At 36.7% G+C, this 26,566-nt stretch overlaps 1 protein-coding gene across 2 annotated transcripts in view; it reads right to left on the bottom strand.

Annotated features, from left to right (window-relative positions):
• The window catches only part of SCAMP1 (secretory carrier membrane protein 1), a 114,482-nt gene that overhangs the window by 76,570 nt on the left and 11,346 nt on the right, over positions 1-26,566 (bottom strand). For both annotated transcript variants that reach the window (XM_027606066.2, XM_027606067.1), the window contains exon 2: positions 8,259-8,336. In XM_027606066.2, coding sequence (XP_027461867.1) covers positions 8,259-8,336 — 78 coding nt within the window. The remainder of the gene's footprint in view (positions 1-8,258; positions 8,337-26,566) is intronic.

The raw sequence follows: 26,566 nt of genomic DNA, 5'->3' as shown, positions 1-26,566 counted from the left end.
GAATAAAGGCTGAGTGGATTTAATTTTACAAAGGTGGTCAGGGAAGTCAATATTTGAGTAAAAACTTTATGGAAGTGAAGAAGTCAACCTTGCAGATATCTGGGGGAAGGTCATCTTAGGTAGAGGAAATGAAGAGCCAGTGGAAAGTGAGGAGAATGCCTGACATATATGACGAACACCAGTATGCTAGATACAGGAATACATGAGGGAAAGAGTATGAGGAGATAAAAAAAACAGAGCATTGTTAGGAACCAGATTATTTTAAGGACTCTTGGTTTTACTCTAAAAATTAAAAGCTAGTGAAGAGTTCTTAAGAGGAGACTGAAATGGTCAACTTTAAGGGATCACATGATTACGGAGTTGAAAAGGGACTGAAACAGGGCAAAGGTGGAAGGAGAGAGAGTAGTTAGAAAACCACCACTGCAGTAATTCAGGCAAGGGATGATCGCAGCACAAGCCAAGCGGTGGTTATGGAGAAAAAGGATCAGATCTGGATGTATTTTTAAGGGAGAGCCAACAGGATTCCCTAAGAGAAAGACATGAAATACAAGGAAATGCAAACAGTGAAATCCCACCAAGGTTTTAGCCTAAGCAACTAGTAGGATAGAGAGGAAAAAGACTGAAAATTAGCAGGTTTACAATCAAGGGACTCAGTTCAGTTTTCATGACGCTGGATTTGCAATTTTTTTTTTTTTTTTAAAGATTTTATTTATTTATTTGAGAGAGAGAGAATGAGAGATAGAGAGCACGAGAGGGAAGAGGGTCAGAGGGAGAAGCAGACTCCCTGCCGAGCAGGGAGCCCGATGCGGGACTCGATCCCGCGACTCCAGGACCATGACCTGAGCCGAAGGCAGTCGCTTAACCAACTGAGCCACCCAGGCGCCCTGGATTTGCAATTTTTAAGACATCCAGGTAGACGTATCTAGTAGGCAGTTGAAAATACGAACTTGGTATCCAGAAGAGAGGTCTGTGCTGGAGATGTAAATCTGGGAGTCACCCACATGTATTTAAAGCTATAGATACACGTTAAAGCTATAAAACTGGATGAAGTCATCATCTGAGCAAACACAGATGAAGAAGAGAAGCAAAGCCTAATTCCAGGTGCCCTCCAATACTGCAGGTGAAGATGAAAGGGGAGAAGACAAACCAACAAAGGAGACTGAGAAGGAAAAACTGGAAAAACTCCGAAAGCCAAATGAAGAAAATATTCTAAAAATGAGATAGTGAGGGGCACCTGGGTGGCTCAGTCAGTTAAGCATCTGCCTTCAGCTCAGGTCATGATCCCAGGGTTCTGGGATAGAGTTCCGCATCAGACTCCCTGCTCAGCAGAGAACCTGCTTCTCCCTCTCCTTCTGTCTGCCACTCTGCCTACTTGTGCTCTCCCTCTCTGTCAAATAAATAAAATAAAATCTTGGGGAAAAAAAAAAGAATGAGATAGTGATCAACTCTCAGTGCTGCTGATTAAGGTTAAGAATGAAAATTTACCACTGAATTAACAATGTGGAAGTCATTGGCTACCCTGACAAGTACATTTTGGTAGAGTGCTAGGAGAAAAACACTGAAGTATCTTTCAGGAGAGAGGACTAAGAAACTAAAATAAGTAGACTACCCTTCAGAGGATTTCTGCAGCAATGGAGAGAAGAGAAAGTTTTGCAGGGAAGAGGATGCCATAAATGAACTGGACAGGGAAATAAGATTAAGTTCTATTATAGAATTACAGTAATCAAGACAGTGTGCTACTGTAGTAAGGATAGACACAGGTATCAACAGAACAGAGCGTCCAAATATAAATCCCTAAATTAATCAACTGGTTTTCAACTGAGTGCCACAATAATCCAATAGAAAAAACTTGTCTTTTCAACGAATGGTGCTGGAACAGTGGATATCCAATGCAAAAGAATGGGGTTGGACAACCACCTCATACCACATACAAAAATTAACTCAAAACCAATCATAAACCTAAATGTAAGCACTAAAAATGTACAACTCTTAGACGAAAACATAGGAGTAAATCTTTAAGACCCTGAGTTAAGTAATGGTTTCTTAGAACACCAATAACAAGCAACCCAAGAAAAAATAAACAAATGTGACATCAAAATTAAATCTCCTAGGGGCGCCTGCGTGGCTCAGTCTTTAAGCGTCTGCCTTTGGCTCAGGTCATGATCCCAGGGTCCTGGGTTCGAGCCCCGCATCGGGCTCCCTGCTTGGCGGGGAGTCTACTTCTCCCTCTCCCTCTGCCTGCCACTCACCCTGCTTGTACTCTCTCTCTCTCTCTCTGTCTGACAAATAAATAAAATCTTTAAAAAAAATTAAATCTTTTATGCAAAGAACACTGTCAATAAAGTGAAAAGACATCCCACAGAATGAGAGAAAATGTTTGCAAATCACATATTTGATAAGGGACTTGTATCTAGAATATTTAACAAACTCACAATTCACTATTAAAAACAAAAAAAAATAAAAATAAAAATAAATAAATAAAAAGACAACTCCATTTAAATATGGGCAAAAGATCTAAACATTTCTCCAAAGAAAATACACAAATGGCCAATAAACACAGCAAAAAAATGGTTAATATTATTAGCCATCAGGGAAACACAAATCAAAACCACAAGGAGAGATTACCTCACATCCACTAGGATGGCTACAAGCACAAAGTCACAATAACCAGTGCTGGCAAGGATGTGGAGAAAGTGGAACACTTACACACTACTGATGACAATGTAAAATGGTGCACCCACCTTGGAAACCAGGCTGGTAGCCCCTCAAAATGTTGAACATACAACCCTGCAATTCCACTGCTACATGTATATATATACAAGAGGAATGGAAACACAGGACTACAGAAAAAGTAGTACACAAAAGCTCATGGGAGCCAAAAATTTGAAACAACCTAACTGCCCATCAACTCACAAATGGCTAAATAAAAGGTGGTATGAAAATCAAAAAAGGGAAGGGGAATAAAGTACTGATGCTACATGCCACAACACAGTTGAATATTGAAAATATTATGCTAAGTGAAAGAATCTAGTCACAGAAGACCACATATTGCATAATTCTATTTATATGAAATGTCTAGAAAAGACAAATCTAGAGAGGCAGAAAGTAAATTAGTAGTTGCCTACTGCTGGAAAGGGAAGAGATACGTGAAGTGACTGCTGAAAGGTCTGACTTTTGGGGGTGAAACAAAAAGGTTCTAAAATTAGAATTTGACAATAGCTGGGCAATCCTGATGACACCAGAATTATATGCTTTAAATGGACATATGAATTTTATCTCACTTTATCTCACTATCTTTATCTGTTGAATAAATTTTTGAGATTTTTTTCTAAGATGGGAAAAAACACAACATATTTTTATGAAGATATAATGATCTAATAGAAGGAAAAAACTAATAATGTAGGAGGGGGCAAAGTTCCAAGGTGAGAATGCATGGAATCTACTGCAGCAATAGAGGGGATGACATTAGACAGAAGCACAAATAAGTAGCTCATCTATAAATAACAGGCAAGCAGAGAACATGGGTAAAATGCTGATAGGTAGGTGGATGCGGTGATGGGAGTCTGTGGACGTTCTCTACTGACTGCTTCAATTTTCTCAGTGAAATAAGCAAGGTCATTATCTAAGAATAACCATAGGGGAAGAGATTTTACAGATGAGGGAGGAAGAAGAAAGTGGACAATTATATAACCAGAATATTCAGTGTTCTAGTATTCTACCGAGCTGGTCAGTAACTGAAAGTGAGACCCTCTGGCATGCTTTCTCCAGCCATATTTAGCTGCTAGGGTAGGGGCAGAAAGTAGATGTAGACAGAACTGTATATAACCAGCAGTTGGGTTTTAGCCTAGAAGTTATGTCAAAGTAAGGGACAGAAGAGAAGGCAAGGGAGTGACTATAATGACTGAATGTGGAATTTAAGCTGAGAGGAGAGAAACTGGAGAAAGGTAAGTAGATAGGCCATTGTATTATTTCACATGAGTACTTGAATTAGGGTGGTTTCGTAGGAATGAAAAAGGCAGTATTACCTGAAAATATAAGTGACAGGATGTGGCAAATAATTAGAAATAGGAAAAGAAGCTATTTGAGCCAAAGAAGACTCAAATATTTCTAGCCAATGACACTTGGCTAGATAGGAGGATAGAAGGCCATAGTTATCATTAAATAAGAAGAGAAACAAAGAAGACTGGTTCCATAAGAGACAGATAATCAGCTCCAACAAAGACAAGACAATGAGAAGCAAAGGAGAAAAGATACAAAAAGAAACTCAGAGCAAGAGAAAATACAATTATTACACTGTAGAAAAATGTGTTTGCAATATTAAAGATAAGTAAACTACTGTGTAGAAGTATAATCAGTCAGTCCCTGAGCTAAGTTTCATCCATTTTCAAGAGAAACTGGTATTAAAAACTATTTAACTCAACATCTTCCTACTTCCATAATTACCCATTAAAATAAAAATAATAAAATAAAAAAAGATGTCCAAAGATATTAGGTGGTTTGCCTAAAGTCACCAACTTACCAGTGGAAGGTCTAGTTTAGAATCCAGGTCTTATGACTCTCAGTCTACCTAATGTCCAGAATTATCTTAGAGGCAGTTCTTACATAAACCAATCACTTATTTTTCCATATGGTCAGAAATATGGGCATGCTGGGGTGCCTGGCTGGCTTAGTCAGTAAAGCATGTGACTCTTGATGGTCAAGTGGTGAGTTCAAGCCCCATGTTAGGCATAGAGCTTACTTTAAAAAAAAAAAAAAGATATTCTTTAAAAAATAAAAAATATGGGCATGCCAATACTTAGAATTTTCTTCTCTAGGTTCTCCCTTCTGCCAGAAGATACAGATCCTGCTGCTGCTTTGTGTGACCAAAATTATTTATGGCAACAACTAGAACAGTAAGAAAAGCAGCAACCTATCCCTGAAGAAAATAAAAATGTGACAGTATACTAGGCCCTGAAATATGTCACTCAATTTATATAAGCAGCACCATACATCCCCCCCAACACACGTGTCCCTAATTCCTATACTTCAAGATCTACCAGAAGAAATTCTGTTTGAAGCCATAAATGTCATTACCAGTGGCTGAAACTAGTGCCAATCACGCTGTAGTAGACATTTTAAACTATTACCTTGTTTTAAAGGAAAGCATTCCTCCATAAGTACATACCAGTTCTCAAGGATGAGTCAATTTTTCTAGTATTTTATTCATTAAATTTTAGAAGGTAGGCCAGGGAACCTACCCACCATGTTCAACATAATTTTCAGTAGGAAAATGCATTCTGAGTTCACACAAAAATTATTTTGTAACTCAAGACTATCCTCCGTTTTTATTTTTTTTTTAAAGATTTATTTATTTATTTTGAGAGAGTGAGAATGAGAGAGAGAGAGAGTGTACACGAGAGGGGGGAGGATTAGAGGGAGAAGCAGGCTCCTCGCCGAGCAGGGAGCCTGATGCAGGACTCGATCCCGGGACTCCAGGATCATGACCCGAGCTGAAGGCAGTCGCTTAACCAACTGAGCCACCCAGGCGCCCTACCCTCCGTTTCTAAAGCACATTTCATTTCAGACTAGCCACATTACAAGCGCTCAACAGCCCTCCATTATACTGCCAACACACCGACCTTGTCTATATTGTAATGTGTCGGGACAATTCCTTTTTCTGAATCTGTAAAGTGAGTATGTAAATTATTAAAATATTAAAGGGATGCCTGGGGTGGCTAAATCGGTTAAGTGTCTGTCTTTGGCTCAGGACATGATCCCACTGAGCAGGGAACCTGCTTCTCCCTCTCCTTCTGCCTCTCCCCCCCGCCCCCCGCCCCGACTCATGTTCTTGGTCAGTCTGCTATCTCTCAAATAAATAAATGAGAAATCTTTAAAAAAAAAAAAAAAACGTTTAATTGTTGCCTTCATTAAATACCTTATTTTCCATTTAAACATAAAACTAAATATAAAAGGAAACTTAAGTAAGAAACAAAAAACAGGAACTTTTTCTAAATCTTATAGTTTATACACTCATTCTGCTGATGGATCTTCTCACTTGACCTTAAGTATTTCACCACACCCTTATGCAACAATTCAGAAGCTTGATTTTCACTAATATTTTTCTAAAATAAATATGAATACCACCAATCAACTAAAACAGTATTTGGATTGAGTTCTTACATATCACTTAAATCAATTATACAAATACATCTGATCTGTTTTGGAAAATAGTCACAACCATTTAAAAAAAGACAAGTTTCTGATACCATACATAGAGAAAACAAAGGATTTTTTTTATTATTATTTCAACTACAATTTCAATCATGTAAAAAGGTTCACTGGAAAATGCATATGTTACAATAATTTACATTTCCCTGGTTCTGATACTCTATCAAATCTAAGTGTTTCATTTTAAATTGGCTTGTCCATATTGCCTAGCTACCTAAATAAGACTATTCTCTTTCAGAAAACCTTTCCTTGATTGCAAAAACTCTGTTTCAAACTATAATTTACACTTTTATGTTTTATTTTTCCTGGCTCTATCTTCTTTGTGTAATTGTTTTAAATTCCAGTTGGGTGAGAAATTTTTCGTAGACCAGGACTGTACCTTCTATTCTTAAGCACCTTTCTCTAAAGACAGAACTAGCAAAATGTAAAAGGCAAAAGCTTTAGAGAAAACAGATAGTTAAACCAGTTCTGCCACTTACTATCTGGATGACCAGTGTCTCAGATTCTTTATCAGTAAAACAGAAATAAAAAATATCCATTTTGAATGTTATAAGAATTCAGTAATGACAGATAAAGCACATGACACAAAGTAGACAACTTGGTAAAGAGTACTAATATTACTGCTCAGAACAATCTACAGTTGCTACTTTTAATAAGTTCACCATACTTCTTGCTAGTAAAATCTTACAAAAAATATGCAAACCTCTTTTCATTCTTTACCAACAAATATTAACGAGTCTTGTTCCCATCTCCACCCCCCGAAATCATATTAAAAGAACTACATCTTGTGGAATAAAATATACAGCTCTTCTTTTTCTCCCTTTCAACTACAACCAAATGCACTCTCATACATACATTCATAGCACAAATTTACTATACAGCTGAATCTTATGAAATTGCCATTTTTTACATGTCAAAACTGGTCAACTTATTGGCCATCCCCAATGGTTCAATCTGAAATTTACTTGCTCAATGAACACTTTAGTAAACCAAGGCTGGGGTGTAGCTGCTATACATAAGCAAAGTCTGTTTAATAAGGGCTTTGGAATAAAATGAAATGTAAAAGTTCATTCTTATTTTAATGCTTTTACTTTGTACAAAGCTCTTCTTAAAATTGAAATGTTAATATAAAATATTTTGAATAAATTTCTAAGCTAAAACCTACAATATCTTTACAGAATTATTTTCCAGACTATGGAAAACACATCAGGAAGAGATGATTAAGTACAATCATTACACTGATCTGTAAATCCAAGCATACAATTGAAGAACTTCAATACCTTCACCAGGATGACTTATATTTCAAAAGCCAACGGGGTTTAAACTACGAGACCTCTTGAATGTAAGAATTACACTAAAGACTCAAAATACAGTAACAAAATTATTTGCCAGAGAAATTTTGGGGAAGAACTCTCAACATAACCTACCTCAATAGTTCTCAGAACTGGTTCAGAATAAAATCACCAAAACAGCTACAACAAAAAGCACAAGTGCCCTAACTGTGAGAGAGTAGGGCCCTAATGAAAAGTGTAATCAAATTCTCCAGGTGCATCTAATATGCATCCAGGGGAGAGAACCCCTGTTTCTTCAGGAATTTTTTCATACCCCTCCATAAATCAAGACTAAATTTTGAGACCAGTATGTTCCTAAGCCAAGTAAAGTTCCAGAGGTTTTAGTCTGTCTACCACAGAGTAGAATGTTCTGTTTTATAAGAAAACGTCACCCCTACATTACCACGAAGACAACACTTATACCAAAAAGCACTTCCCTCTCCTAAGAACTGTAGTAAGATTGACTTAGTAGAGGGATTAGTAGCAATGTAGAACATAAAAGAAAGTTTGTAGTACTTCACTAGGACCATCGTGGTAATTTTCAATTATTACTGATACTCCTTTCTGTTTAAAAAAAATTTGACTTTCTAAATTATAAATAAAACACTAACAGCTTATTTTATATAAGTTTAACCAATTGACTAAAAAAGAAATCATAACTGAAATATAATTCCTATCTAATTTCAACATTTAAAAGTAGTCCAATTAAGATAGTCTTACTGTTCTAGAATCCGAGAATGGATTATATTCATCAAGTCCTGGTGGAACATTTCTTGTCACTTGTGTAACTGATGGGTCCTGGAATAAAATACAAAAGAGAAAAAAAGATTACTTAGCCTTTAAGGCACAGTTTTGATATTTACAAAGCACTTGCTCTATCTGTACTTTTGTTCACCCAGCAAAACTAAAGAGGAGAATAAAGACTATCAGATTTACTCAGTCCCATTCCAACAAGGTTGAAATTTATACCCACAGCCCTCACACCCTCAATGAAAAATCTGCATCTGCTTTAGATGCAAATCAACTGCTATTATATAAAGAAGGAAAACAGTTATGTGGAACTGACTGCACAAGACCATCTTAGGAAATCTTGGGCAAACTCACCGTCCTTTCCTTTGGGTTCCACAACGAGTTCATGTTCCCTTTTTTTTTTTTTTTTACAATATCTCCTATCACTTTTCCCTACTGCAGATAAAAATACCACATTACAAATCAATGTCATGTACAGGCAACATCTAGAGCATCCAAGATGTTCCACTTACTTGTTGTATTCTACTCCAATAGTTTCAGTTGACTATAGTTTACTGCATCCTGAATGGTTTCCCCTTTTCCAAATATAATATATTACCATAATATCCCAGCTTTTCAAATCTTTTCATATTAGGCTTTCAAATAAATAAGTCCCAAAATCCTAGAGAGCTCATCTACTTTTCTTGTGAATGAATATAAGACACAAACAGGAACATCTCAACAAAAACCAACTATGTAAGTAACATGAAAAAACATTTACAAACTGTAATACAGCCTCATTGACTTTTCTGTCTCTAGTCGCAAGCTTTGGCACACATCTGAATCAAACACACATTGCTGCACCCACCCCCAGGGTTCTAGGGTGCGGTGTCAGAATCTGTTTTTCTAAAAAGTTCCCATGTGCTGCTGCTGCTGGTTGGAGCACTGCTCTCCCATCTATACTGGACTTTCTCCTACCCACCTTCCTCGACATAGTCATCAAAATTACTTCTCAAAAATGAAAAGCTTATCTTGTCATTCCCCTCCTCCGACCCCCTCCTCTGTTCCTCACCCATTTCAGGTTTTTTAGAGGCTCTCCACCAAGACAAAATACAAATTCCTCAAAACGAGATACAAGGCTTCTGACCTTCTAGCTTAGTCCCTGCCTACCTTTCCAGACTCATAAACTCTCTCACAAGCACCTTCCCCTACCCAGATCTTCACTCTCTACCAAGTCAAACAAGCTATTGCATAAGGAGCCTTGAACTTGGCAAAAAGGAAGATGTAATGATAAATTAAAAGTATGGCACGGACAAAAAGTAAGAACTTTAGGCTTGCTCAACAATAAAAAGGGAAGGAGGGAATGAAATCACTCTACTTCCCAGAGTTCTCTTCCCAAGTTTATTCCAAAATGTGAGGAGCAGGAAGATTATCAAGAGAGAATGTGCCTCAGGGAGAAAATTAAGAGGAACATGAATATTTTAATCCAATTTTTCAACTTGGCACTGCTGTGGTTATCTTAATTTAGAAATGGGTTTAGGGGAGCACCTGGCTGACTCAGTCAGTAGAGCATCAACTCTTGATCTCAGGGTTGTAAGTCTGAGCCCCATGTTGGTTGCAGAGCTTTCTTAAAAAATAAAAAAAAAAATTTTTTTTTTTAAAGAAGTGGGTTTAGAGTCAACAAGTAGAGACTTAGCAAATCCTCATGGTCCAGATGCAGTCTCAATGCCCACTCCCCTTATCCCTACCCACAAAACCAGGTGACCCAGGAGTCCTCAGCACCATATTCTTCCTTGGCATTGCTTCCTCTGGCAGGAATACTCTAAGGGAGGGTAAACCTAGCAATCTCCTCTTCCTTAAAGACTCAATGTGAAGAACAATTCACATGTTAACTAATAAAATTCCTGATACCCAAGTCATTTCATCCCAGGCTAAGTGCTTCCACAGAGCTTGGTATTTATCTCCACCAGCATTTATTTCACTGAATCATGATGATCTTCATACAAGTCCCTTTTCCCAAATTAGAATGTCACTTCTTTAAATACAAAAAATACATAAATAGATCTTTTTTATTTAATCATACATGCCTAGTAATACTGTTTGAGTGATTATTACCACTCCCAAAGAGAAAAAAAATCCAAAGAGTAATTCCTCGGGATAGTAGCACCAGTACCTGAAAAAAAAATGTGCACAAATATGAAACTAGTTCAAAAATTTAAGTGAAAAGATGCTGATCTCACTCATAAGGGAAATACTAATTAAAACTACCCTAACATAATCATTTCTCACCTATCAGATTAGCAAAAATCTACAAGTCTAACACAGTCTTGTGACAAAAGTGTAAGGAAATAAGACTTCTCATACATTATTAATGGGAAGAGAAATTGTTACAACTCTATGGAGGGACAGTTGGCAACAGCTAGCAAAACTACATCTACATTTATACTTTGACCCACAATCTCACTTCTAGGAATTTATTCCTAAAATATACTGGCAAAATACTATTTATAATAGCAAAAGACTGGAAGCAAACTAAATATCAATAGAATATAGTTAAATAAACTATGGTACATGTACATGATAGAGTACTATGCAGCTGAGTATCATGCAGCTGTAAAACACTATAAGAAAATCTATATACTGCCATGGAATGAGTGGAAAAGGTGTAAAACAATATGTTAACTCTTATTCAAAGAAAAAAATTAATGTGTATGTGTTTATTTAAATGTTTAACAAGAGTAAAAAACCAGGGGTGCCTGGCTGGCTCAGTTGGAAGACCATGCAACTCTTATCTCAGGGTCGTAAGTTCGAGCCCCGTGTTGGGTGTAGAGCTTACTTACATAAAACCTATGATTACCTATGGGGAGATGAAGAGAACAGTGATATGAGAGCACAGGGTTGGTACCTAGACTTTGCTGAATGTCCCTTGTTTTATAGTTTTTACTTTGGAGCCATGAAAATATTATATAATTTAGCAAAATGTAGAGTGAAAAATACGGATCCTAGCCAACATTCATGCCATCAGTGTCATTCTTTCAATACTAGCGAAATACAGTGAGTTCAATGAGTCCCAATTCTCATTTTATAAATACACACAGCAAATTATCAAGTGTCCTAAAATTCACATTAAATTTTTTTTAATCCTACCTAAGGTATAACTTAGCTCCAAAGAGATGCAGAATGAAATCATTCTTCCAATTTTCTACTTTTAACTACAATAACTAAAACATACCTGGTTTCCTTCTAGATTCTAGAAGAGTTTAATCCAGGCTGAGAGTTAACTGACAGTTTAACAAAAGCATTGTGTCAAGTGAACTGAGTTCATTTCTAGTTAGTCTGGAATTTCTCCTTAATGTAGTATTAGGTGACAAAGGAGTAGAATATGTACAGGATTTGCCAAGAATGATTTAGGAAGATAAAGAACTGCTATCTCTGAATTATTACATGACTAACATTTCAAATTAGTTTGAATAAATGTAAATAGTATTGAGAAAGCTGCAGTCTGTAAACTGGAAGAAGACAAAGCTTAAGATTTAATAATGATTTTTTTTTTAAGATTTATTTTGAGACAGAGAGTGTATACACGACTAGGGGGAGGGGCAGAGGGAGAAGATCTTCAAGTAGACTCCCCGATGAACCAGCGCAGGGCTCGACAGGGGACTTAATCTCATGACCTATAAGATCACAACCTGAGCAGAAACCAAGAGTCAGGCACTCAACCAAGTGAGCCACCCAGGTGCCCCAATAATGAATAATCTTTTAAACCCTATTAAGTGTTTAGCACTTACATTACTTCCAATCCTTGCTATGATCCTCCCTGATGGACAGTATTATTTTATTTTTCAGACAAAGAAGCTATGGCCTTGAAAAAGATCAAGGGCCACCTGCGTGGCTCAGTTGGTTAAGCGTCTGCCTTCGGCTCAGGTCATGATCCCAGGGTCCTGGGATCGAGCCCCACATCAGGCTCCCTACTCAGCGGAGAGCCTGCTTCTCCCTCTCCCTCTCCCTGCCGCTCTGCCTACTTGTGCTGTTTATCTATCTCTCTGTCAAATAAATAAATAAAATCTTAAAAAAAAAAAAAGGTCAAGAAACTTCCTGAAGGACAATTAGTGTATGTCTGAGGCAAAATATGAAGCCATGACTTTCCAATGCCTATATATATATTGTTTCTATCAGATATACTAAAAATAGAATTTACCACAGTCACAACTTTTATCAAGAAAAGACAATGGAACCTGGAGCCTGCTTAAGATTCTCTCTCTCCCTCTAAAAAAAAAAAAAAAAAAAAAGAGCGAGAGCGAAGAAAAGAAAAGACATTGATTGAGCTGATTGTTTATTAATGATTCCAAAGCTTTGGCAGGAAAGTACTGCACTTTCTTTTAACACAACAAAATGAAACTGTTTCAACTGCTACCTTGGTTACTTCTATGGCAGTGGTTCTCAAACTCAGTACACATTGGAATCACCTGAAGGGTTTAAAACCCAGATAACTGAATCCCATTCTAAATGTACCTTGATGTCTGGGATGGTGTCTGAGAATGTGCATTTCTAATAAGGAAAACAATCTGAGATAGTCTCATTTTATTGACTTAAAGGAATATACTAGGCTTCTGTATTTTATTGACTTTCAAGAAGTATAGACATTCTTAAGAATTTAAATACCCTATCTGGATAGGACTACCTATAAACATTAAAGTTATAAATTTATGTCATTTAATGATGCCATGGCTATTATGCTAACCCTTTATTTAGTAAGCCACTTACTTCATACTCATATTTCATTAAAAATTGAGATGCCTTATAAAAATGTTTTTTCAAAGAGAGTAACTAAAATTTCACATCTAGCATAATTAGCTTTTTTACATCTTTAATCCACGTTTCTTTACCAAACCTTCTAGGGTAGTGTGCCTTCATTGTATTTCAAATTATTTCATCCACCATGTGTTAAACTGGACATTTCTCCATCACTCCACACATAACCTCTCAGGAAGATTCTAAACCTGGCAGAAAGTACTTTCACCTTCAGCTACATTCAAGGAGATGAAGTGAATAAACAAGTTTTGTGGCTAATCAACTTCAGTACCCTGCTTATTCTTTTCTTCTCCATATATATACTATCTTGAAGCTAAATAGTCTAATAACATAATAGCCTACATGGATGATTGTGTACAACCATATATTATGTATCTACTTACTAGGTCTGCTAACACTTAACAGGTTTGAGTTTCAAGATCAACACTCAAAACCTCATGTATCTTAGGTACTTGCTCTGTAATAGAATACTAGCCTAGGAATTAGAAACTCTGAGCTCCTGGCAATGACTAGACTCTGTGAACTTAGGCAACACACCTAACCTGTCAATTTTCTCATCTGTAAAATAGGGGGAAATCCTGATAGATCACTGTCCTGGTCAGTTGCAGCTCTGAAATGTTAAGCTATAGATTTTAGGTCTTTACCATTTGGAAAAAAGCTGACTGCCTATATTCAAATCCCAGTTCCACTAATGAAAAGTTATAAACTTTGAACAAGGCAATTCATACATCAGTGTGACTCAGTTCCTTCCCCAGTAAAACATATCATAGAGCTCATGAGTTACTACATATAAGATGCTTACTACTATTCCTGCACATGGGAAATAGTGATAGCTGAGACTGTTATCATTACCACTACCACCAAGCGAAAGACGAAACAAAAAAGCTTTCCATTTATGATTAACTGAGATATTAAGAAAGTATAGTGCATCATATATGATGAATAGGCCAAAATACCCACAGCCACCTTGTGAGAAAAGCAACCAGACATTCTTTGCCCACCTTTGTGTCATGTGACCCTGTTATCTCGGCGACATGTTAAAGAACAAAGAATTGGCTTTTGTGCCAAAAGCAGCCATTTTTAGAACTGGAGGGGGAAGCCTGGTAGACCCCAACAGAAGTGACTCTATATTGGATAATGACTAATCAATTAGATCCTATTTCTTGAGCTACTTGACTAGGAGACATAAAGACTGGTAATTAGTAGCAGGAGAAGAAGCTGACACTAGTCATGGTAAAAAGACCAATAGAAGCTAAAAAGAAGGTGACCAGAAAAGGGAGCAGCAGGTACAGAATCTGAGGGGAATGGCAAATACCAGGGTTGCCAATGTGTGCCCAAAGCAAAAACGGGGCCAAGAGAGTGACTGCTATTCCAGTTGGTGAAGAATGACTTGGTGTTACAGGAGTTTTCACTGTCCAGAAGATCCTCAGAAGGTCCCCAAGGTGAAGGAAACGGAGAAGTAGCAGAAGAGCAGAAGAGGGAAAAGAGGATGGCAGAGATCAGCCCCCTAACCTTCACTTAAACCAGTACAGCGCAACTTTTGTGTTTTATAAACACTGACTTCACATGAAAACGACTTCCACCGCTTGGTGGGAGGAAGGGGAGGGTGGGGAGGGGAAGAGGGTATTTGAGGAAACACATTGTTAGCTTCCAGAGACTGTTTCACTACAACTGCAGAGACTGACTATGTTGGGGTACCTTTCCTCCCTCAACAATCCGTACAATAAATCTATCACCTGAGGTAACCTGAGCACGTCTCCATGCTTTAAAGCAGGAACAGGTGGAATCAATGTTCTTTGCCATTTCGTGTTCTGTTAAAACTATGTAAAGACAGTTTCCTGCCACTAACTATATTTCAATAAAATCTGCTCTAAGAGAAAGATTTTTTAAGTATGAACATTTATCGGTCGCTAGTATACATGACTCTTGAAATGTAACTAGTCCATATTGAAGTATGTTGAAAGTATAGAACACACCATATTTCTGATTTCAAAGACTTAGCACAAAACAATGTACAATATCTCATTAATGATTTTTATGGTGATTATGTGTTGAAAAGATATTTTGTATATATGGGGTAAAATAAAATATTAAAATTAATTTCACCTGGTTTCTTCCCATATGGCTACTAGGTAATTTTAAATTACATACTTAGCACAAATTATACTTCTACTGGACAATTTTTTTTTAAGATTTATTTATTTTAGAGAGAGAGCACAAAAGAGCATGCCAGTGGGGGGAGGGGCAGAGGGAGAGAAAGAGACTCCCTGCTGAGTGGGGAGCCAGGTCGGGGACTCTCTCTCATGACCCTAAGATCATGATCTGAGCCGGAATCAAGAGTTGGATGCTTAACCTGAGCCACCCAAGTACCCATCCACCGGACCGTTCTGAGTGAAGCAATGCAATTTATTCAAGATTGGCTTATAATTTCACTTTCATCCATTTGGACAAATTCAATTGTGTTAGCCAAAGGGAAAACAACAAACTCAGATTTAAAGCTGAGTTTCCTGTAAGTTTTTCAAAATTACAAAAGATGACAAGAGGGGCGCCTGGGTGGCTCAGTTGGTCCTGGGATCAAGTCCCGCATCAGGCTCTCTGCTCAGCAGGGAGCCTGCTTCTCCCTCTCCCTGTGCTGCTTGTGCTCTCACTTGCACACTCGCTCTCTTTCTGTCAAATAAATAAATAAAATCTTCTAAAAAAAAATGACAAGAGACCTGATCAGCAGCTTCCCAATCCACTGTCTTCATATAACACAGTAGCAGACTTTTACTACACTTTTTCACTTAACTCACACCTTTTTACATGAGATGCTAGAAGACAATAATTTGAATATTAAAAACATTTAGAAGTAAATGCATATTTCTAATTCTATCAAGCATGTCTGTGAAAAACTGAAGGCTAAAGCAAAGACAGATTCAAGGAGAAAAAGAGAATTCATCTATTTTAGCACAATACTAGACTATTTAATTATGTCATGATGTAATCCTCAGAACAGCTGTATTACTTAATTCTGTATCCCTTCCTTCACTGCTAACAATACTACCTCACACATGTTTAAAGTAATTTGGCCAAAGTCATATAGCTAATAAGCTGACATGGTAGGACTCAAATTCAAATCTGATCCCTAAGACTGAGTTCTTAGAAAAAAATGTAATAAAGAAAACAAATTTATGTTTAAAACACTATGTCCTCAAAGGAAAAAGGCTGAATTAAACATGGCATTGCTCCACAAAACTTAATTAAAATACTCTTCAATAGCTCTACTTAATCCAATCAATATTATACACTAGACTAGGCAACTTGATTAAATAAAAGTCCCAAGCTAGAGGCTATGAGAGGCCCTACCTTCAGAGAGTTAAGTTTTTTTTTCCTACTTTGTACTTCGCAGAGCTACTATAATCACATGAATTTAATAAATACTGAGAATTTCACTTACCTGGAGAATTACTTACTTCTAAATGCCCCAATTATTTTTTAAAAACCAAAGAAACTATGAAAAGCCATTAAAAATCTCAGCAAAACACTAAAACATGTATTTAGCAAACCTTTTATAACATATCAAAAGAAGTGCTTAATAATCACTAGAAACTATTCAGTAAATCATGACTTTTAAAACCTGGTTTCCATTTTCATTACAAGTCCTGACTGTCTTACTCAAACCTAAAAGCAACTCACATACTAAATTTTGTGAACCCAAATCAGTACTCAGTAAATTAAAATAACTGAAGCCATCACACCAAGCAGATTTAATGAGATACCAATTCACACCTACTACTGGCTACAAACAAGAAGACAGAGACAAGTGTTGACAAGGGTATGAAAAAACGAATCTGCTGGTGGGAATTTAAAATGGTACAGTCATTTTGGAAGTTACCAAAGTACCTAGCAGTTCCACTCCTAGGTATATATCCAAGGGAATGAAGACATGGGCCCACACAAAAATTTGTACACAAATATTCATAGCAGCACTATTCCTAACAGCCAAAAAGTGAAAATAACCCCAATTTATATCAACTGACAAAAAAAAAAATGGATATCCATGCAATAAAATTGTTATTTGGCAATAAAAAAAAATGAAGTCCTGATACATGCTACAATATGCATGAACCTTACATTATGCTCTGTGAAAGCTGCCAATCAAAGACAACACAGTGCATGATTCCATTTATAAGAAATCCCCAGAAAGCGTATTAGTGGCTGCCTAGAGCTAGAGGAATTGGGGGAAATTGGGGAATGACTGCTGCTAATGGGGTTTCTTTTTGTGGTGATGAAAAGTTTCTAAAGTGGTGATGACTGTACAACTGCAAATATACTAAAAACAACTAAACTGTATACTTTAATTGGGTGAGCTGTGCAATATATGTATTATAACTCAAAGCTGTTTTTTAAAAAAGATAATCAGATGTAGTATTTCTTAGAATAAATGTTGCCAACCAGCTATAAATCTCTAAGTCTTCAAAAAATCTAAATACCACATCACTCATTAAAGAGAAATACTCATTAGGTATGAAGTCAGGATGGAGAGAGTGGGGGTATTAGCTATCAGGGACCAAAATGACACCAGAATTTCCTATTATACTAAATCACTAAAATTTCTTCTGATATTTGAGAAACTGGGTAGCTAATACAGCTATGTGCCCCAGTATTAATGCACTGAAATCTAGAGACATAAGAAGAAAAAAGGTAATCATGAAAAACAGGAAAATAATTGGTCATATGTCTGTCAATGACCTGCAAGTTCAATCACCTTTGACCACTAATGAATAAGTCACTGAAATGAAATCCTAGAGATCAGAGAACAGCAGTCTTCCCACATAAATAATCCCTCATTTTCAGTGAACTGTTAGATTTTTGTGCAGAAAAGTTTGTTTTATCACACTCAGTAGTTCTTCACCAAGATTAATGAGTTTTTGATCATTATCCTTTAACGTACTAAATACTGAAATTACCAGAACAATTTACCACTAAACGTGACACCAAAGACCTATGAACAAATTTTAAAAGGTCTTAGGGTTTTGTTTTGTTTTGTTTTTTTGGTCATATCATGGGCAGTGAACTTTTAAACGTAATTTTTCCACCTGAGAATAAGTGTATACTTCATAGAACACTATCTTATGGAACAAAACCTGGCTAAATAAACTACTCTTGTTAACTTCATGGTTAACAAAAGTACTTAAAATCAAATACAAGTACCCAAGCCAGTACTTAAAATCAAAGCACCACCAAAGCCAGGCATTCTGTACAACAATATAGCCAAGGGAGGAAAATGTTCAGAGTTTGAATTGTGACACCAGGGATTCATCTCCTGCTAGCTTCCCATGACTTCAAAAAGGAATCATAAACTTCCAAAACTATTAGTCCCTAATGTAATAAAAAACAAAAAAACAGATGTCCTTTCCAAAAATCATCAACATTAAGCAACCAAGTACACAACTTTGCAACATTTAAACAAAACTTAAGTCATAAAAATACAATGACCTTTCCTTATTACCCTTAGTTCACATTCTGATCTATAACAACCTCTAAAATGCCTAAGCTTTGTAACACAACCAGTAATTTGTATGTTTTGTTTTTGTTACTATTTCTGTTAAAACCAAAAAGCTTAAAAGTTAATAAAAATTCATCTGAGAAAATATAGGCAATTTAGGGATAAAATAAAAGAATAATAATCACATGCTGTAACCAAAGATAATCTTGCACCATTATTTCCTGTTATTTTAAGAGCCTCCCATCTTTGCCTTGATTCAAAAGAAATATTCCTATAAGAAATATAAAAAAACACCAATATCGAAGGCAGAAAAATTCAGTAATTTGCCTAAGGTCACTCAAGAAAGCAAATCTAGACAGCCTGGTTCCAGAGCCACCCTTCTACCTCCTCCCCTCAACAAGTGAGGACAAACCTCCACAAATTTCATTTACTCCTTCCTCTAATGCCCCTAATACCAGGTTAAGAACAAAGAAATGCCTGTCTATAATATATGTACTTCATAGAACATTTTCTTATGAACTCAATGCTAAATGGTGATTAAGTTCCCAAGACACAAATACAAACATTTCCATAAGAAATTTTTTTAATCAAGTAGAAGTATGCAGTACACTTCTTTTAACCTTGGGAAATACATTAATTTGCATTTTTACAATACACCACTGACTTGTAAGCAATTCACTGAAATTTATGACTATTTGAGATGCCAAAAATTAAGCATGCTACGCCATAAATAAAACCACAAGACTGACTAAATCCACCTAAGACAAGCCTCAAAAGCTTTAGTAAAATTGCTAAATGGTGGTAAATTATACTAGTATACCAGCCCTTGGCCATCTCTAACATTATTCCTGATGCTCTTTTCCTATCACCTCCTACTTTCATTTCTCACCACTTTCCATATGTATTTCAAATCACCACATGAGGATTCTAACCACCATTAGAAGATAGTCAGAGGAAAGCGCACCTGGGTGGCTCAGGTGGTTGAGGGTCTGACTCCTGGTTTCAGCTCAGGTCATGATCTCATAGATCGTGGGATCCAGCCCTACACTCGGTGTGAGGTCTGCTTGAAGATTCTCTCCCTCTGCCCCTCCCCCGACTCATGCTTGCTCTTGCTCTAAAATATATAAATCTTAAAAAAAAAAAAAAAAGATAGCCATAGTTAAAATGGCTACCAATAGCACATATGACTCTGACACTGCTTGTATCTCTTTGAGAAAGCAGAAACTTCCAGTATTTGTTCTATATATACTGTTTCTACAGTATGCATTGTTTTGACTGTTTCTGAAGCAAAAACTTTTAACAGCTACATAAACTAAATCACTTGCATTCAAATGTCTGATTTTTTCTTCTATTACCAAGTTAAAATTATCAGTGTATAACTATCACAAATCCTTTCTTCCTAGTTTAATCTCACCAATACTCAAAATGCATTTTACCATATACATTCCTTGCTTTCGTAAAGAGGCTCTAATATTTCTGCTTATCTGCAAAAATAAATTCAGTAATTCATCTATATTCTGTAAAATATAAGTAAAAAAAGGAAAAGTATCAAGTTGGTGATACTGATAATGTGTTCATAACTGCATTCTAAAAATACTGATGCAAGCACAGATTTATAAGCAATTGCAACACTAGCTCTGGCAACTTTGGAAGGTAGGCAAGCTAATATACATACTCTAGGGACACTCAGGTACTTAGGAGCCATTTTGCATACAGTATAAGGGCTTTTTTAGATAAAAGTATTTCTTTTGCAAGAAGAAAGATTAAGAAAGAATACAGAAATTTTTGAAGAGGGTGCCAAGATCATTCCATGGGAAAAGAATAATCTGTTCAACAAATGGTATTAGAACAACTGGATATCCACATTTTCAAAAGAATGAAGTTCAACCTTACTTCACACCATATACAAAAATTAACTCAAAAAGAATCACAAACATAAATTTAAGAGCTAAAACTATAAAACTCTTAGGAAAAAACATAAGGGTAAATCTTCATTACCTCAGATTTGGCAAAGGATTCTTAGATATAACATCAAAACACACACCACAAAATATAATTCAGACTGAATCAAAATTTGTAACTTTCGTACTTCAAAGGACATTAACAAGAAAGTAAAAAGATAATTGACAAAATAGGAGAAAGTATCTACAAATCGTATATAGTTGCCACTTGAACAATGCAGGAGCTTAGGGGGGCTGACCCCCCCAGGGGCAATAGAAAGTCAGTATATAACTTTTGACATCCCAAAAACTAATACATATTGTGTATGTTATATGTATTATATACTATAGTCTTACAATAAAGTTAGAGAAAAGAAAACATTAGGAAAATCATATGGACGAGCAAACACATTTACAGTAATATACTGTATTTATTGAAAATAAGTGAACCCATGTAGTTCAAACATTGTCCTTCAAGGCTCAACTGTACGTGGGTAAAAGACTTGTACTGAGAATGTATAAAAATCTCTTACAACTCAGTAATAAAAAAGACAAAAAACCCAATTTAAAAATAGGCAAAGGATCTGAATAGATATTTCTCCGAAGAAGACATACAAATGACCACTAAGCACATAAAAATAAGCTAACACCATACAGCCATCAGAGGAATGCAAATCAAAACCACAAGATATTCGGGCGCCTGGGTGGCTCAGTTGGTTAAGCGACTGCCTTCGGCTCAGGTCATAATCCTGGAGTCCCGGGATCGAATCCCGCATCGGGCTCCCTGCTCGGCGGGGAGTCTGCTTCTCCCTCTGACCCTCTCCCCTCTCATGCTCTCTATCTCATTCTCTCTCTCAAATAAATAAATAAAATCTTAAAAAAAAAAAAGATATTTGAAATCCACTAGGATGGCTAGAATCATAAACAGATAATAACAAGTGTTGCCGAGAGTATAGATAAAGCAGAATCCTCATATGCTGCTGGTTCCAATATACAATGGTGCACCTGTTGTGGAAAACAGTCTGGCAGTTCTTCAAATGATTCAACATAGTTACCATATGACCCAACAATTCCGCTCCTAGGTACTCAATTTAAAACAAGTGTCAAACAAAAGTTGTACACAAATGTTTACAGCAGCATTATTCATCATAGTTGAAAGGTGGCAACTACCCAAAAGCCCATCAAATAATGAACTGGCATTACTAATTCTTAAAAGCACTCAAAACCAAATGCCAGGGAGATTACTGGATTGCTCTCTTTGTACAGGTTTACAAAGAGTTCTTGTGGCAGTTCTTGCACAAGGAAGAGGAACACAGGCCTCCAACACTTGTCACAATGTGAAGACAGAAGCTATAGGACAGTACAGGCTGTCTCAGTAGGAACAAATGAAATGGAATAAAAGTGGTAAGGGAACTCAGTACAATGTCAAATCCAACCAACCTCTACACATCATCTTTTTTTGGTTTATTTGTTTATTTGAGAGAGAGTGTGAGTGAGAGAGAAAGAGCACAAGCCGGGGGAGAGGGAGAGGGAGAAGCAGACTCCCCACTAAGCAGGGAGCCCGATGCAGGGCTTGATCCCAAGACCCTGGGATCATGACCTGAGCCGAAGGCAGACGCTTAACCGACTGAGCACCCAGGCCCCCCTACACATCATCTTTTAGTTCCTTCACCTATTGAAAGTTGGGAAATTTCCCTCTTGTGATTTAAAAACATCTCCTTGTGTTTGGATTTTCATTACCTTATCACCAAAAACTAAGCACGGGTTTAATTATATCATGTAGACCTGTATTCTTTCATTTAGATCTATATTTGATCTAAATACAGGTTTAATTCTATCATGGTTTTGTCAAGAAAATGTTACTTTGCAACTACCTTTTGGCAATTCTGGTTGAAAGAAACAGACTCAAGTCACCTCAAATGCTGAGGGAAGGGAGGATATTTTAAAGATACGTACAGAAAAAAGGGTGCCAGGTTTCAAAGACTAGAGTTCCTCAACATGTAGTTCAAGAGCAGCTCTAATAAGAAATAAGAATTATAAAAAATGACCCTCAAAAGCCCTGGTCAATTACTACTCCAGTATTTTGTGATTAGATAATTTGGCTCTTTCCCCTTATCTTTCCATGGTTATTCCCACCTAACTACAGGACTTTTTCTCTGTGCTTTCAGTTCAAGTTCCTGAGAAAGATAGCTCACTTAACTATCACTGTTACTGTTGGAGCAAAATTTTGCACCAAACAATCCTAATTGCTCCTGATCATCTCAGAGAATGACTTTCCTTGAGCCAAGTAACTTTGCTAAGATTAGTCAAGTGAGGACAGCATGGTAAGAGTCATACAACAAAGGAAACAATCATCTATCATGTAAGTAACCACTCAGGGCTGCTTCCTCAGCTGACTTTGAGGCTCAGAGCATAGCAGCCTCCTAAAATACAAAGCCTCCTCTCTAGCTTATATGATCAGATGCAATCCCAATGTCTAATAGATTACAACAGGAGAGAACTTATACATTCACAAAATGGTCCATACAGGTACAAAAATGCAACAATTATATGGTTTCAAAGTAAAAAAAAAAAAAAAACTTGAGACACAAAAATCTCTACTTCAGCATCTCTGGTACATCATCCAAGTTCTGCTTGAATTCCTTCAACTGCTAGGGAACTCCATACCAAAGAAAGCATCATCAGACTATTCTAACAGATCTTTAAAAATCTTTATGTTAGGGGCACCTGGGTGGCTCAGTCGGTTAAACATCTGCCTCCTGCTCAGGTCATGATCCCAGAGTCTCGGGACAGAGCCCCCCTTCCAGCTCCCTGCTCAGCAGGGGTCTGCTTCTCTCTTTCCTTCTGCCCCTCCCCCTGCTCCTCTCTCTCTCGCTCTCTCTCAAATAAATAAAATCTTTTTTTAAAAAAATCTTTACTTTAGAGCAAAATCTAGCTTCATGTAAACTCTGCCAATTAGCCTTAATTTTTTTTTTTCTGAAGCAAAAACAGGTTTATTCAGCGCAGCAAGGATCCTTCAAGTATCTGAATATCTCATACTTCCCTTTAGCCTCCTGCAGACTAAATCCACTGAGTAATTTAAGCTTAAATTATTCTTCCTAGGACTCGATTCCAGATCCATGGCCATTCTCACTTCTTTGGGCACATCCTGTTTTGTTCCAACCACTCTTTAAATACACACTTGGAATTGAAGACAATACCTGCGGGTTGGACAAGAACAGAATACTGTAGATTCATCTTTAGGAACTCATCACTAGTTTCATTAATCCAATATAAATTTTTCAGGAACTATATCTCTCCAGTGATTCATATTAAGAAAATACCCTATAAATTCCCTGTATCTGCATTTCAGCACTACTAAATATTAATTATATGCCAAAAAAATCTTTTTTAGTATCAGCAAAAGAACAATTTACTTTCAAAATTTTTACCATTACCATCTCAATTATGACTATTGTTAAAGTCATGATACCAAAATAAAAAATCATGTTCAAATACTAGTTATGCCATGTAGCATCTCTAAAAGGTACTCCACTACAGTAACAGCCTCCCACTGTACCTGCCTGAGAGCTTTCAGTAGCCAAAGGAGATGCTCAAGCTAGACAAGAAGTTTTCTACATATCTTAATAGTACTGATGCAGAGCACCCTGACACTCTACCTTAAGTAAAAAAGATGGTCTCAAAATGAATTACAGATGTGTTTTAAGGGATAGCTTGAACCCTGGTAAAATTAACAACAACAACAAAAACTGTTAAGAGAAATGGGCCAGACCGGACTAAAAGGAACAGAGATTTCAAAATGAAAAGAAGCTTCTGGACTCCCAACTTCCAGTGGGTAAGAAACACACTGAAAATGCTACTCAGCTGCAAACATTTCTTACAGTAAAAAAGGACTTATCAGAGGGTGGAACCAAAACCAGAAGAAAATAATAGATTAGGGGAAGACTTCCAGGTAGAACTTGGCCCTATTCAAGGAACACTCACTGCCCCAGTTAGGAGACCCTGACAAATGGGCCTGGCTGGATTTCAGACTTGCCACAGGCCAGCAACTGCTACCTGTCTCCCATTCCTCCCCTACTTGAATGGGAATGTCTATTGGGGTTATCCTGTACTTGCCTCACCATTTTATGCTGGGCATAGCTCTTCAGTTCCTAGGTCTGTATCAGGAGGAACATAGCTTCTCCCACCAAGGAGTACAATCTAATCCTTCTCACTCCTTTTTGAATATGGTCTGGCTTTGTGTCTTGTTTGATAAACAGAATGTAGCCGAAAAGAAATGACTCAAGTTTGCAATGTTAGACTATCACAGAAGAAATCCTCAAAATTCTTTCCTAGTGCTGTCCAATCTCCAGTCACAAATTTTAAATGGGTAAGGCAAGAGTGACATCAACTAACTGTAAATGAAAACAAAATAAGTAACATTCTTGAATTATGGGTCATTTTTAATGATGAGGTTTTCAATTTTCTTTTTTCAAGATTTATTTTTCAACAGAAAGACAGCGAGAGAGGGAACACAAGCAGGGGGAGTGGGAGAGTGAGAAGTAGGCCTCCCACTGAGCAAGGAGCCCGATGTGGGGCTCAATCCCAGGACCCTGGGATCATGACCTGAGCTGAAGGCAGATGCTTAATGATTGAGCCACCCAGGTGCCCTGAGGTTTTTAATTTTCAACTCCAACTAAACTCTTAGGATACCCCTGGTATTACTGTAACTTAAATATCAAAAAAGAATGTTGAATTGTAGCCCATTTTTAAGAGATTATTTTTAAAAGAGTAGAATTTTTGAGGCCCAAAATAAAAGAATAGAGTCATCAGGGAGGAAGCCTTTGTAGTGACAAAGCACTAAAATTCAGACAACCTGGGTCAGGTCTAGCAGGGTGACCTAGGGCAAACCACTTATGTTTGGCCTTGATTCCTCAACTATGACCTGCCCAACAAATACTAGCACTCTTGAAGAGTCTAAAGGAACATGAACTTTTATGAATAAGTCTTAGGGAAGTACAGCATAGGGAATGAAATCAATCATACTATAACAGTGTTGTAAGGTGAAAGATGGTAGCTTACACCTGTGGTGAGCATAGTATAACATAGACTTGTGGAATCACTATGTTGTATACCTGAAACTAATGTAACATTGTATGTCAACTATACATCAATTAAAAAAACATGAACTTCATTAAACTAATAAGCTAAGAATGTGGTTAACCGTAATTAAATACAATTTCTTAAATTACTATTACTACTAATTATGATCTAATTAAAGCCACCATGCATTGAGCACTTATTACAACCTAAATATATGTTCATCTAATCCTATTAACAACCCTACAAGGAAGGTCCTATTACTCTATTTTACAGAAGAGCAAACAGACGTATGGAGAGGCTAAGTAACATTCCAAGGTCTTACAACTAGTTAGTGACAAAGCCAAGATCAAATGCAGGGGTTTTTTTTAAACTCTTGAGCAGAACCTTTAACCACTACCCTCTGCTATCTCTGTATGAGAGCCTAAAGTACAAAGTCCCAAAACAAGAATTTGGTGTCAGAAATGCAAACAAGCATATAGAGTGCCATCATTAATAGACTAGGAATAAGATTTAAATTCTAGTGCCAATTCTGTACCACCTACACCTGGGTAAAAGATAATGAGCAAGTAAGCAATGAAAATCAAATAGTTTTTAATCAAGAAGAAATTAAGATATTTCACATTTGGCAATCATCCTATCTCTGGGCTTTTTTTCATCCACAGAATGAGATCTGAATAAATCCATTATAAGATTTTCCTTTCCCAGCTATGAAAATTTGATTCCATTTTTAAAAACTACATGTTACTTCCAAAATTAATTTTCCAATCCAATCAATAAGCATATTAATATGCTAAAACATATTAAAAGGTATGAAGGTTTTCTTACCACTTATTAATTTTTCTCTCCTTTGAATAAACTACACTCATTCTGGCACTTATACGTTTACACTGACTTATAAGAGCCAAATTATATTACTAATGTCTGATGGTTATTTTACTTTATTTTTATTTTACTTTCTAAGCATTTTTATCTACATG

This window comes from Zalophus californianus, chromosome 5 (assembly GCF_009762305.2).
Source record: "Zalophus californianus isolate mZalCal1 chromosome 5, mZalCal1.pri.v2, whole genome shotgun sequence".
Lineage (NCBI taxonomy): Eukaryota > Metazoa > Chordata > Mammalia > Carnivora > Otariidae > Zalophus > Zalophus californianus.
The sequence above is the reverse complement of the archived record's forward strand: the minus strand, read 5'-3'. Positions and strand labels throughout refer to the sequence as shown.